Genomic DNA, 14,312 nt, shown 5'->3' with positions numbered 1-14,312 from the left:
AGATTGTTGCATAGTGGAGGAAAAGATTGTTGCATAGAATCTTGGTGGCATTTTAATTTTAAGAAGTGAAGATTATTTTTAAGGATAAAAATATAAAATGATGTTGCTGTAATGAGGTCGGACGAAAGAAGTTCGTATACAGTATTCATCTTTTATAAAATAGCAAATATATAATATTAATTACGATGGATTTGAAATTTATATAAAACAGTCTTTTCAAATTTTTTTCAAAATCAAATTTCTCTCAAAAATCTAATTATTCAATCCAAGCGTGACATAAAGTTAAAAAAAAAAATTTATATTGAGTCAAGTGTTTATGTTTGGACTATATATAGTTGTTAGTACATTAATTCTTCCCATAAAATCTCAACATCAACATTAGCAAAAACTCAAAACCAAAACTATGCACGTACATACAATATGCTTTCTAAAATATATATGAATCCTTCCACTTTCTTAATTTCAAGTTTGGCTTTTTATAGAAAAAAGGTCTCTCAACTCTCTTTCGGTAACTACTTCTATCTTGCTTGTGACAATTGTATAGCTTCTTGGTCTTGAGTAGAATCCTCAGCCCAAATGAACTTGTGAGACATGAGTGAAAATTCTTGATTTCTCGTTTCCTCGAGTTGCTCCCACTCTGCCCATCTCTCAGCCAAGCCTACTCCTTGCAACATACTTACAACTTGTGCCATCGTCGGGCGATCTTCTGGTGAACCTTGTGTGCAGAGCATTGCCACCTGAATGACCGTCTCGACTTCTTTGGGGTCAAAACTGTTCAAGTTCCCGTCCACAATGTCCTCGAGACGTTTCTCCCGTAGCAGTTTTTTTATCTAGGATTACATCAGATTAAAGAATGAGGAGATAGCAAGAAAAAATGGAGAGAATGAACTTACATGATCCAGCAGGAGAACATCCTCGTCTTCTTCGAGTCGAGAGAAATCTATGGCACGCTGACCAGTCACAAGCTCGAGAAGAGTAATACCATAGCCAAAAACATCTGTCATTTCAGAAGACTTTCCGGTGGACAAATACTCCGGGGCAATATGTCCCATTGTCCCACGTACTCGAGTCGTAACGTGTGTGAGTTTCGTGTCCACTAATTTGGCCAGCCCAAAATCTCCAAGGACAGCTTCAAAGTCATCATCAATCAGAATGTTTGCAGCCTTTACATCGCGATGAATAATCCTTGGACTGCAATGCTCGTGAAGGTACTCAAGGCCATGAGCAGCACCAAAAGCTATTTGTTTTCTTGTTGGCCAGTCCAGGCCTTTCTCTCCGGGCTTTAGATCTAGAAGATTCAAGGAAAAAGTGTCAAGTCATCAAAAAATACTCCGTATTCTTATTTTCTTTCGGTATTATACATGAAACTATTCTGGTTTTGCTCCTATTACCTCTCAAGCGATAAGCGACGCTGAGGTTTTGCATAAATGGATAAACAAGAATTCTCTCTGTGTAAGTTGTACAAAATCCAATCAACCGAAGCAAGTTCTTGTGTACCGCAACACTTATCAGATGAACTTCCCTCAGAAATGCAGCCTCTCCACCCGGACTATGATGATCCATGAGACGTTTCACAGCGACTCTGGTATTATCCATAAGGACTCCTTTGTATACTCTCCCAAAGCCCCCCTGTCCGATTATATTACTTTCGCTGAAATTATCAGTAGCAAGCTGCATTTCACGTAAGGAAAACCTTTTGAGCTGCCCGAAGGAGATTTTACGCTCATCTTCCCCTGCACAACAACCATATGTAAGAGAAGGTGATTACTGATTACTACTTACTTGTTATTACAGAACGTTTACCGGATTCAATAAATTTTTTACACTATGAAAATTTTATCTTTTTAGTCTTGAAATCCAAGATTGAACCATCGAAGGCCAAGAAAACGCAGAAAAAGGAAGGAGAAACAAATGTACCAGGCACATCGACAAATATTTCATTCCTGAGTTTATGTGCCTGTTGTAGTCTACGTATGATCACAGCCCCGAGTACGAAGAGAGAAAATGCTCCAATGCTTATGACGGTAACAACAAGCTGAACTTTTGATCTTTTGTTAGATGCTGCATTTATATTATTGAGAAGCTCAGTTTCCTCTTTCATTTTATTCCAGTACAAGAATCATTTTTCAAACAAAAGCAAGTTCGTCACTGATAAGCCCAAATCTTACAGAGATTTAGGGATTTTAGGAAAAATGATTAAATTTGGATATAAAATAAATTTACAAGACTTCCAAGGAAAAAATACCAAAAGAAAGGAAATAAAATATTTTATATTTTATTCCTCGATAATATTGAAGTTTTGGAAAAAATCTATGTAGATCTTGATAAAGATAAAATCTCACATTTGAAAATAAAATCTACAATCTATCTACATTTGTTATCTTGACATGAGTTTAAAAGATTTGAAGGATGAGACCCTTTGAGAAGAATAAAAGGAGGCAGAAGCGTACAGAAGAGAGGAGGCGCACAAACAGAGAAAAAAATCAGCGCGGAAGTGAACAACAGAGAAGAGAAAAAAGAAGAAGAGAAGGAGGCAAAGAAGAAGTACAGAGGAGAAGAGAGAAGAAAAGAAAGAAGAAAGGAGAAAGGAGAAGAGAGAGGCAGAGGAAAGAGAACGGGAGTGAACAGAAGGGAGCAGAAGGAGGAGGAGAGAGACGGAAGTGCAGAACAGAAGGCTACTGTGAAGTAGTACCAACGCAGAAGAAGAGCATAAGGGAGGAAGACAGAGACAAAAGTTGGAGGAATTCCTCAACACACGCTAAATCACTGAGGATTTCTCTTATTCCTTCTTTATTTTGTTTTCTTCTATGAACTTAAATATGACTTTTCACTTCTATTTTGAATTCATGAAATAATTTTATTTAGACTAAGACCATGATAGGGCCAAACAATACTTTGTTTGATGCTTTGTTTATTTTCAATATATTATTTTTCTTGATTTTAATTATTGATTGATGTTAGTTTAATATTTATTGTTAATAGCCTGATCAACTATTTACATGTTTGTTGATTAATCACGAATCGGAAGATGGTTGGTTAAATATAGCAACAAAGACGTCATCAACACATGGTTAAACTGACTAAAAATAGTATTCGGTTCCAGTGTGCGGTTTTAGGTGAAAACTGAAATTCCACGAAGATTTAATGCATTTAGATCTAATTAAATTCAACTAGAAATAATTGGACTGTTAGATTTAAATAGGTTTATTAACTCGATGAATCGTTTAATAAATAATTTTGGAGATTTCACCGTGATTATCAAGAATTAAATAATTAATTGGATTTTAACACGTGTCAACATAGTAGAATTTGGTACCGTTGTGTGTCTTAGTTATTTATTTGAATTTGAATCCCTCCTTGATATTTGAATCTCTCGGTTTTAATTGATATTATTTTAGTTAATATTTTAGATTAATAATCCACATATCATCTTTTTATTTATTTTGTCTAGCTTAAGTTAAGTGATAAAAATTCTAGTAATTAAATATTAGTCTCTGTGGGATCGATACTTGGACTCGTCATCCATTTACTATAACTTGACCTAGTCCGCTTGCTAGATTTATTCCCAACCGAAATCGTCGGTCAGTCACCGAAAAAACCAAAGGAAAACAAAAACCAAACCTGGGATTGATGAACTTGACACACAAGGTTGATGGAAGTTGTTTCCACATATCAGACGAGTGGACGTGAAGCTGATGCATAAGATAACAGAGTGAAAGATAAGACGTGCAAAATCCTGTTAATCATTGTCTCATATTCGATAACGTTAATAGAGAACAAAGATTTATTTTCATTTAGACATGGAGCCGGAGAATGGAAATATGGCATCTTGTCATGTAAATGGAGTTGATTAATATAACCGTACAGTGATTCAAAAAAAAACTTTCCACGAGGAAATCGTCATACTTGAATATTGGAATTGAAAACAACTCTTTAGGAATCCTTCCTGTCAAATTGTTCCATGAAACATCTCTGCAATTACAGAATTTCATTTTCTTGTGGATCAATCTGTTAGAATGGTGAAAGTGCATAGATGAAATAAGGGTAAATTAAAGGTGAACAAAGACTTCTTACACTTCCTTCAAGCCAGCGATTTTCACTAGTGATTCAGGAATAGATCCACTTAAGTTGTTTCCTCTCATTACCCTGACAGAGGAAATTCAAAGAAAAACCAAAACTTTGAACCAAGAATGAGCGTAGGGTATGTAATATGTTGGATGTCAGATTATATAAGAGATGAGCTACTATGAAACTTACAGATGTTTCAGGTTGGAAAGTTCACCCCAAGACTCTGGGATAGAGCCACTGAAGCTATTATGCGCTAGATTCAAATTCTGCAGTCGTGGCATGCTGCTAAGGAAATAGGGTAAGGCACCGGATAGATTGTTATTTTGTAAATCCCTGCAAAAAATAAAGGAAAATTCTCATATCTAGAACAAAAAACTTTACACATGTCATGTCTCGAAAAGGAAAGCTTTCAAAATGTTATAAAGCATGAGAATGACAAAATCTAGAACGTACAAGCTAACCAGAAACTTTAATCTGGTAATTGTAGGTGAAAGAGTTCCAGAAAAACCATTAGAAGCCAAGCTCCTGCAAGTTGAGTCGTTCATATATTAATCTCAGGAACTATACAGTATCCATTTGATTAGTACGAACTAACGGAGGAGTATGGCAATTCAAAAGAACTTCACAAAGTAAAATATGTACTTACAGTGACACGACGTTTCCATTTGTACATGCAACGTGAGACCAACTGAAACAAGGGCTGACAAAGAAATTGTTCCAATCTGTAATTCTATGGTTGGAGTCATTCAGAGCTGTAAGAAACTCCACTAAAGCTTCACCTGAAATATCACCAAAAACACAATATGCCAACCAAAAATTTGCATCATGCAGACTATCCATCTGATATAGCTTTGAATTGAGGTGCAAAACGAGAATTTTTATTTATGAGTGGAACCATTGACCTTATGCGTGGCCAACCAAACAGCTCAGTGGCAGAGCTGTTGGTTTTCCCGAACATAAGTTTTGTAAGGAAAAAAACAAAAGCATGAAACATATATTGAATAGTCAATAACATGATTGACATATTATATAGCCTATTGGTAAAGACCATGGTGTACGATATACCTTCAACATCGGGTTTATTGGAGGCAAAACAGCTGATAAACATGAAAAAGAGCATAACAAAATTGATATATGGTGTCAAAGATAGATGCATGATCGAAAAGGCTTCAGCCATGTGCTTTCACTGGATTTCGTAGCCAGATGAACCTAAGCCAAGAAGAGAGTGATACCATGAAGCTCAAATAACACCAAAGAGAGACGCCATAAATATACAATTCATGTAGTTCGCAGCAACTTCAAGTGAAATGTAGTCAAATAAATTTTACAAATGGATACGCGTAGAAAAACGTTCTAGATACAAATATAGTTTCATGATCTCGTAAATTAAGGTTTCTATTTGAACTGATGAACTCGTCAATTTATTTGTACCTTGGGTTCCTTTTGAAGAGCTATGATTCAAGTGCTTAAGTACTTCCCTCAGAAGAGCTAAATTTTCACAAAATGATCCAACCTCCTGTTCAATTTGCAGCTATGTACCAGTTACTAAATGAACCAATTACTTGGTAAAGTAATAATCAAGTAATAAAACAGAATGCACACTACATAATTGAGCTTACTCTAGCAAAGACACAAACAATTTTAAGTAATCAAGAGCCCCGGAATCAGCTGTTTAATGTCGATCACTATGATCACATGTTCATTAACTACCAAACGATGTTCTGCAAATCAAGAAAATACATAAAAAAAAAAAAAACAATCATGAAGTTCATAGCTTTAATACCATAGCAGATGCAACTACTATATGCAAATATGTTCGACGTATCGAAATAAGGCCATTTACAGGTGCCCAGAAAAAAAAAAACTATAAAATCCAGAATCAAACACAAATATTTTCATGAACACGACATACATAAGGAAGAAAGCTGACTCAATTGGGCAAAATCATAGAATGTGGCATCAAGAGCATATGAAAATCGTGAAGTGGTATCATTTAAATTATTGTAGCTTATAAAATGGCCGATGCCCGAGCCTGAGGACCCACAGAGCATTCATAAAGCAAGTAGAGTGGAAAAAAGGAGCTTTTTTTTTCCAAAAAACAAGAAAAGAAAAAGGATGGGAATGGAAGTTGAAAAGGAAAATCCTGGGCTTGCCAATTGGTTTGGTGGGGTTTATGCCAAATATGAGTGAAAAAGAATCCCACCATTATGACAAGCCTGGGCTTTTTAAAAAAAGAGCAGGTCTTTTGTGAGACGATCTCACGAATCTTTATCTGTGAGACGGGTCAACACTACCGATATTCACAATAAAAAGTAATAATACTCTTAGCATAAAAATAATATTTTTTCATGGATACTGAAATAAGAAATCTGTCTCACAAAATACGACCCGTGAGACCGTCTCACACAAGTTTTTACTTTTAAAAAATTGTATACACATGTGTATATATAGTTTTTTTTTTTCTATTTGGGAACAAAATACCACTTTTACCTGATGAACTTTTTCTCGAATAAACACAAATTTTGACTTTTCGATTCTTCTACATCAACTTTAATTGTTGAATAATATATATAACACTATCAGATATAAATGTAAAACAATTTCTAGTTGGTTCTATATAAAAAAAATTCGTAAAAATTCGATCAATAAAAATTGTTGAATAATAATAAATCGAGTTATTCTGTATTTAAATTAGAACATTTTGCTCTTGACATGGACATCCATATTCAAGATAAGAAAGATGCTTACGAGCAATCACTGAGTAAAGTAGGTTCTTTTTGCTTGATTATATTCCATATTTACTGGACTTTAATGTTTTTCTTCATCAGATAATGATCGATCGTGTAACCCATTACTTACGTATATATAAAGCCATTTTTTTTTCTACAAAAAAAGATAGAGATATTATGGATCAATTTTTAGCCACGTTTCCGGAACAAAGATCAATATCTTGTAAGAAGTATTTCAAAGACTTTCTCAAATAAATTAGATATCATATGTATGATCACAAAGATAATATATTACCAAAATCGAAACCCTGGTATTGTCCCTAAATTTGAGTGTGTCTCATGTGAGACCGTCTCACGGATTGTAATACGTGAGACGGGTCAACCTTACCGATATTAACAATAAAAGTAAAACTCTTAGCATAAAAAGTAATATTTTTTCATAGATTACCCAAATAAAGATCCGTCTCACAAAATACGACTCGTGAGACCGTATCACACAAGTTTTTGCCCCTAAATTTTGAACCATTTCTTATTTTTTTTAAAAAAAAATTTTGAACCATTTACATACGAGGTAAGGCATAAGAGGAGCAAGGGACGATCGATTTTATTTAAAAAATAATAATATTTATTTTTTTTATCTCATAAAAATTTTAAATTTTTATCGATTCAAATTGTTATTTTCAACATATTACAACCAATAAATTTTTATGCGGGTGAACATGATCAATCTGAGAAGATCTTGAGTGATTTCATATAGTTAAATTTGACTAAACAAAAGCATGTGAACGAGTTGACCTCAAACTCTTATATAAACTTTTGAGTCTCTAAAATTATTGTTTTTTTTTTTTAAATGACTCCTTGGGTTTAATTGAGCTCAAGGGTCGACATAATAATCAAGTAGAAACCCTTAGTTTTATATAAAATTAATGGTCCAAATATATCGTTTAAGGGAAAAAAAGAGTTATAAACTTATAATCTAAAATTAAATCAAATGATATTGAGCACTTTAAAAATAACAACTTAAAAATATAACTACATGAAAACTATATATGTAAAGAACTTTCAACCTTGTAGAAATTGGGAAAAATGTTTTCCATCCTTTATTTTCGACATTTTCTGATTTTGGTCTTTTATGTTATCAATATTGAGTTTCGGTCATGTATCATATATTTTTTGTCAATTTCGACCCTTAGTTTTATGGTTTTGTTCATTTTTTTCATGAAAAGCCTTATGTGGTATTTGACACGTATCATCGTTATATTAGCACAACGTAAAAAAATGACTGAAATTGCAAAAAATATATAGATGGCAAAATAAAAATGAAAGCAATCGATAACATGATGGATTAAAATTGCAAAGAGACAAATACGTAAGACCATATTTGCAATTTTTCTCGTAGAAATTTGATTCATACCAAGCTTAATTTAGATCAAATGAAGCTCTTATCAAACTTTTGATCAATATATTCAATGAATAATTTTATACATATATAATCTATAGTATATATAAGGTTGATGTCTTTAATGGTTCAACTTTGTGACACCAATTAATTTTTACGAAAAAAACGTATTCATTTAGATAAATGAAGTTTTCATATAATTTACTCATAACAAAAATATCTAATCAACTTTAAAAATTTTAAAAAAATCACATAGTATTTCTACAAATCACATACTTAATAAAATTGCATTACCTTNCACACACACACACCAAGGACAATATAAAAATTGGAAAATTTTCCTAGTCTAGTAATGATCGTGACAAATTTGCACGTTAATGCTGTTTATTAATCCACTCAATTATATGTTTTCTTAGTCAGGATATGATTGCAACCATTTTCTTCTAACTACTGGCCTATGAAGTGGATGGCGCTGTTATGATTGGTGCAATAATTGTTTTTTTTTAATCGAAACATAGTTTTCAAATCACTATACAATTTGAAAGATTTGAATAACATCGTTATCATCAGTTATAGCTTTTGAGGAAACGTAGAATCATATATTTGATTCTCATTGATTGCAAGAAGTACAATTATTGAGAAATAGATTGTTGAGTGCGACAATTATCTCTCTTTTGTAGAGCAATCAAAACATGGTGCTTGAACTGTTGTACGGTTTTAAAATTTTGAATTGCATTGTTAATTACCACCAACTATAAATTTTGGTAAAGCAACAAACGCTCGATCCTACAACCTAATTTCCATTAACATTATTTTTTCTTAATATAGATACTAAAGCTGGTTATTAATAATGAAAATGAAACATTGTATTTTATTCCATCATAAATTAATTACCTTATAAGAGCTCGTGATACGACGCCACGTTTATGTTTTATTTTCCCATGCAACTCTTAATTTTTTTTTACCTATTTTAAATTGGCACCACGTATGAGTTGGATCGATCTTACGTCAACATTCTCAATAAAATATGACTAAAGTTGACCAAAAAAAATTGGAAAATTGAAAAATAAAATATAAATACTGAAATTTGATAACATAAAATATCAAACTCATGAAAAAAATTTACATAAAACACAAAAATTTCAATTTTCCCCTTTTAATCGTATAATTGTTAACCTATGATCTTCTACCTATAATTGAACCCAAACACCGAGGAACATCTTTTCTTCACGCTAAAGATTGATTCGCCACAGCCCACATTCATGAATATTACAGAGCAGTAATTCCCAAAAATTTAATTATGGGAAATTTATGGTACTTTAGACAATGATCAAAATTTTATATTTTTGGGGAAAAAAAATGTTAATGTGCGAATTTTAAGTTATTTTTATTGGAAATTATATATGAAAGAACTTTATTATATTTAGATAATTTGTTATGTATAATGTATCGATCTAAACACATTCGTGAAGTGGCATAGAGTGACGACGCCCATTGTTTCCATATAACTACGATAGAATCTCACATTTGAACAAAAATTAATCTTCAAAAAATTTCAAGTTATAATTTTTTTTCTAAATTATAAATTTTGACTTCTATAAATTTAAAGTTTGAACATATATTTTTACAAATCAATTCATTTATATCAAGTTATTAACATTATTATTATTTTACAAAAAATGAGGCAATATTAATTCACAAAAACTCTTGAGAGTTTGTGAGACAAATCTCTAACACGACTTATAAAAATATCATTTTTATATTCAAAATATTAGTTTTCATTACAAAAATATGTTTTTTGTTTTGTTATGTTGTGAAAAAATATTCTTTAATATATATTGATTTAAGTTAAGAATATTATTTTTAATTTCAAAATTATATTGTGTAATAATGACTATTAATTTAGTTAAACGTATTACATTTTATGTCAAAAATATTGTTTTTCTATGAATTTGGTCAATTCTACTTAATTATGTGTGAGGTTCGTTGAGAAAAGAACAAGATTCACTCCTAACTAAAGCAATTTGATTTGATCGTACGGAACCAACCAAACGATTCGGAACCTTTTCCAACTACTTAGAAAAAGAAATAAATAACTTAAATTCAAAAAAAAAAAGAAATAAATAATGAAAATTGTAATTGTAAAACATAATTATATTATATCACTAGCTCTATCGCTTCAAACCTAATCGACTAAAAATTCCTTCTCTCTCACATTACGTGCATATATATTCTATGTGATTCATAATTAGTAGAAATAAGGTAACCCACCAAACCAGGAAACTCTGGGTTTATTTCACACCAAACCATACAGATTTAACTTTTTTTTTTAATAGATTCGAAATGCGTGCTGTAAAAATATAATCTTCAGTTCGAATTTATCATGTTTGAGAATAATTAAAGATTGAAAACTTGAAATTCATTTCTCAGATAATTTTTAATTATGTTTTATACAAGNATATGTATGTATGTATGTAAAGAATCCCTCTGGGTTTATCAATGGATTTGGTTGAGCTAGACAACAACTGATAATGTCAAGTTTCCGTAACAGGTAAACTACTTAGTCACACACACACACACACATTCATATATACATGTGTATATATATATACTAATCTTGTTTTTAGCTCAAATTCATTACTGATTGTTCCAACAACCACCCCGCGGCAATAGTGACGCAATACTATTGAAATGCCACCTTACATGATGTAGAAATTTTTTATGGTATATCTTACTCCATTTCGATGTTATATCCATTTTTTCCCACATATTCAACAATTTTCCCTTAATTCTACTTCATTCTCTATGATGATCCCTTCATTTTGGAACTGTGATTCATGAATTTCCTTCTCCATTCATTTCCTTTCACGCTTTCAAATCCATCTGTATGTATTTATTCAAATTTGCATGCAACGGATTGATTAATTACCCTCGAGAATTTCAAAGAATGGCTTCATTTCATGTTTCTTCGTATTCAATGGCATCAATTATGGTCCTTGCTCTGATAGCTTCATTTGCTCCGCCTGCTGTTTCGACATCAAGGTTAATGGGCCGCTCCGATTTGAAAAACGGGTTTGAGGCGACGTTAAAACGTGTGGATTCTGGTGGAAACTTCACGAAATTCGAGCTGTTGAAACGTGCAATGGGACGTGGGAGGAAGAGGGTGGAAAGGATCCATGCAATGGTCCTCGCTGCGGTGGACGTAGGAGTAGAAGCTCCAATCCATGCAGGAAATGGTGAGTTTTTAATGGAGCTATCCATCGGCACCCCACCAGTGTCGTATCATGCTATTATTGATACCGGTAGTGACCTAATATGGACTCAGTGTAAAACATGCACACGGTGTTTTGATCAGCCGAGCCCTCTATTTGACCCGGAGAAATCGTCGTCTTTCTCAAAGTTACCATGCTCTAGCAACCTTTGTACCGCACTCCCTATGTCGTCTTGCAGCGACGGAAACTGCGAGTATCTGTACACCTACGGTGACACTTCTTCGACTCAGGGTTTTATGGCAACGGAAACTTTCTCTTTTGACAACGTTTCGGTCCCAAATATTGGATTCGGTTGTGGTCTCGACAATGAGGGTGGAGGGTTTGATCAAGGAGCGGGGCTTGTGGGACTAGGGCGTGGGCCACTATCGCTCGTTTCGCAACTCGACGAGCCCAAGTTCTCTTATTGTTTAACCTCGATAGAGTCCACCAAAATAAGCAAACTTATGATGGGATCTCTAGCAAGCGATATTGACCTTTCACGTGACACAAAAACAACCCCTTTAATCAAGAATCCATCATCACCTTCTTTTTACTATCTTTCACTCAAAGGGATCAGCGTTGGTGACACACTTGTACCTATCAAGAGCTCTACATTTGCAATCAAAAAGGACGGGACCGGGGGCGTGATAATCGATTCCGGGACTACGATAACATATCTTGAAAAACAAGCATTCGAACTAGTGAAAAATGAGTTTGTTTCTCAAAGCAAGTACCCTGTCGTGGAGGCATCAGACAACACTCAACTCGATCTGTGCTTCACTATTCCATCGAACTCGCAAGAAATCGAGGTGCCTACACTCGTATTTCATTTCGAGGGGGCGGATTTGGTGCTTCCGGGGGACAACTACTTCATCGCGGATTCGAGTGGCATCATGTGCTTGGCTATGGGGAGTTCCCATGGCTTGTCTATATTGGGAAATTATCAGCAGCAGAATTTGTTGGTGGTGCATGACCTTGTCAAGGAAACAATGTCGTTTGTGCCCAAGCAGTGTGGTTAGCGATGAGACATAGTAAAAGCTTGGGAATCTCTTGTACTTGTAATGCTTGTTAAGGTGGCCATTTAATTTAATTTGGACACAAAAGCCAAAAAGATTAAATTCCACTGTTTTAATAATAATAATTATTATTTTCTATTATTATTTTTATTACTTGTGATTGTTCTGTAAGTGTGGGATTAATTTAGACGAATATTACATGGACCATGATTCTCTTGCTTTCTTTTTCCTTTGTTTCGTTTTTCAGATTTGGAAAATAATACATTCCTGATTCCCAGAAAAGCTCTGTAAGAGCAACGTACCACTACCTCCTTGCAATTTTTTGATTGAGTATCAGTTTATCCATAAACTTTCAGCCCAGCCAGTAATGCCAATTTCTCGTTCTATTTTTCGTCAACTGTTTTGTCTTCTTCTAATTTTGGCCTTTTTATGTTACAAAATTCAGTTTTAATATGATATTTTTGTTTTCTTAATAATTTTATTCTTTTTTCATGTTGTCATGATGTATGTAATGTCACATCAGCACTCTGACAGAAAAAATCACCATTTTGAGAATCGAAAGATAAAATATTAAAAGTGAAATTTGACAACATAAAATAACAAGATCGCAAAATACAAATATTTTAGATAAAAATGCAACTTCCCCTTTTTTGTACAACGTACAAAGTTACATGATTTTAACGAAGAAATCAATTGGATTTCATATCTCAACACACAATCCCCAAATGTTATTCAATTCTCAAGAAACAACTTATATAATAATCATAATCGCGGAATGCACCTGAATCTATGATTTTGCAGTCAATTTTCGGTGATGATATTCAATCTGCAGATTTCCTTTAAGCCAGAGAGTTTTGTTGATACAACACTTGAAACGTTATATGCAGATTGAGAACATAACAATTCTTTTATAATTAAAGAAATTTTATTTCTAATTTGGTATCTCAACAAACTATAAATATTATATATGATATCCCCAAAAAAATTCTAACATTTAATTTCCTTTGAATCGACAAAAATGCTACATTTATGATCTATTGAATTATTTTATTCATCTAAGTTTTATATATATACATATATTTATATACACACACACACACACACACACACACACTCTTTTATGTTTAAATATATATTGGCCCACCTTGACTTCGCCATGTGCAACAAAGTTGCATTTACAATAATACCGTCCAATAATCATAATGTAAATGCGATTATTACTACTTTTTCTTAGAGCAAGCTAATTCGAAGATATAAGTAAATTTCTACAAACCAAGACCAAAACCAAATTTAAGAATTTCGAAGAAGGCAAAAAGTTTTCTAGTATTTTTATTTAAAAAAAAAACGCACAAAATATTTAACATTCTTTTTTAAAAAAGAGATGTATCTTTTTTTAAATTTTACTTTTCTTTAATTATTTGATCTGTCGCTTCATGTGGTAGAGATTTAAGCAAAAGTGGATACAGACATGGAGATTCTGAATCCTTCTATCTTTAAATTCACACGACTTTCAGGTAGCTAATTATAATTTATTTTCCTTTAAATTGCATCAAATTTTATCCAGGATTATCTAATTTTACATTTTCAAGCTCCACTCAAATACGATAATTTCGAATATGAATCAATAGTATCATCATATCACGCTCGAGTTTTTTTCCAAAAAAAAAAGAAGAAGTTAAATTGGCTCGCTTAGTCGCGTCCCTAACTTGTAATGACACCATTTTTCAAGGTCAATCCGAAGGCTGAGCAGTTAAAGTATCAAAATATATAAACATCGTGTTTTCGGAGAAAGCGGTAGCAGCATGAAAAATATACACAACTAATAAGAGTTGTATATCAATTTGTAAAA

The 14,312-nt window shown here is 32.9% G+C and overlaps 2 protein-coding genes across 12 annotated transcripts; one reads left to right on the top strand and one right to left on the bottom strand.

Moving 5' to 3' along the window:
- Positions 1-309: 309 nt before the first annotated feature.
- Positions 310-6,252, bottom strand: LOC140975280 (probable LRR receptor-like serine/threonine-protein kinase At5g63710). 11 transcript variants are annotated; one of them, XM_073438909.1, is made up of 14 exons: positions 5,912-6,251; positions 5,688-5,789; positions 5,500-5,584; positions 5,134-5,277; positions 4,715-4,847; positions 4,522-4,593; positions 4,258-4,401; positions 4,075-4,146; positions 3,907-3,972; positions 3,622-3,692; positions 1,918-2,061; positions 1,392-1,733; positions 894-1,288; positions 310-830 (listed from the first exon to the last, which is right to left on the bottom strand). In XM_073438909.1, exons 4-14 carry the CDS (start codon positions 5,243-5,245, stop codon positions 519-521), a joined length of 1,863 nt encoding a protein of 620 aa, XP_073295010.1. In that variant the 5' UTR covers positions 5,246-5,277; positions 5,500-5,584; positions 5,688-5,789; positions 5,912-6,251; the 3' UTR covers positions 310-518. The 11 variants fall into 11 exon arrangements, with proteins under 11 accessions (XP_073295010.1, XP_073295028.1, XP_073295038.1 ...); XM_073438927.1 differs by having other exon boundaries at positions 5,981-6,251; XM_073438937.1 differs by having other exon boundaries at positions 5,999-6,014.
- Positions 6,253-10,842: 4,590 nt separating this feature from the next.
- Positions 10,843-12,650, top strand: LOC140975274 (aspartic proteinase nepenthesin-1-like). The gene has a single exon (XM_073438896.1). The coding sequence runs from the start codon at positions 11,084-11,086 to the stop codon at positions 12,464-12,466; it is 1,383 nt and encodes a 460-aa protein (XP_073294997.1). The 5' UTR covers positions 10,843-11,083; the 3' UTR covers positions 12,467-12,650.
- The last annotated feature ends 1,662 nt before the right edge of the window (positions 12,651-14,312 follow it).

The sequence above is a fragment of the Primulina huaijiensis genome, chromosome 1 (assembly GCF_012295235.1).
Source record: "Primulina huaijiensis isolate GDHJ02 chromosome 1, ASM1229523v2, whole genome shotgun sequence".
Taxonomy (NCBI): domain Eukaryota; kingdom Viridiplantae; phylum Streptophyta; class Magnoliopsida; order Lamiales; family Gesneriaceae; genus Primulina; species Primulina huaijiensis.
The sequence above is the reverse complement of the archived record's forward strand: the minus strand, read 5'-3'. Positions and strand labels throughout refer to the sequence as shown.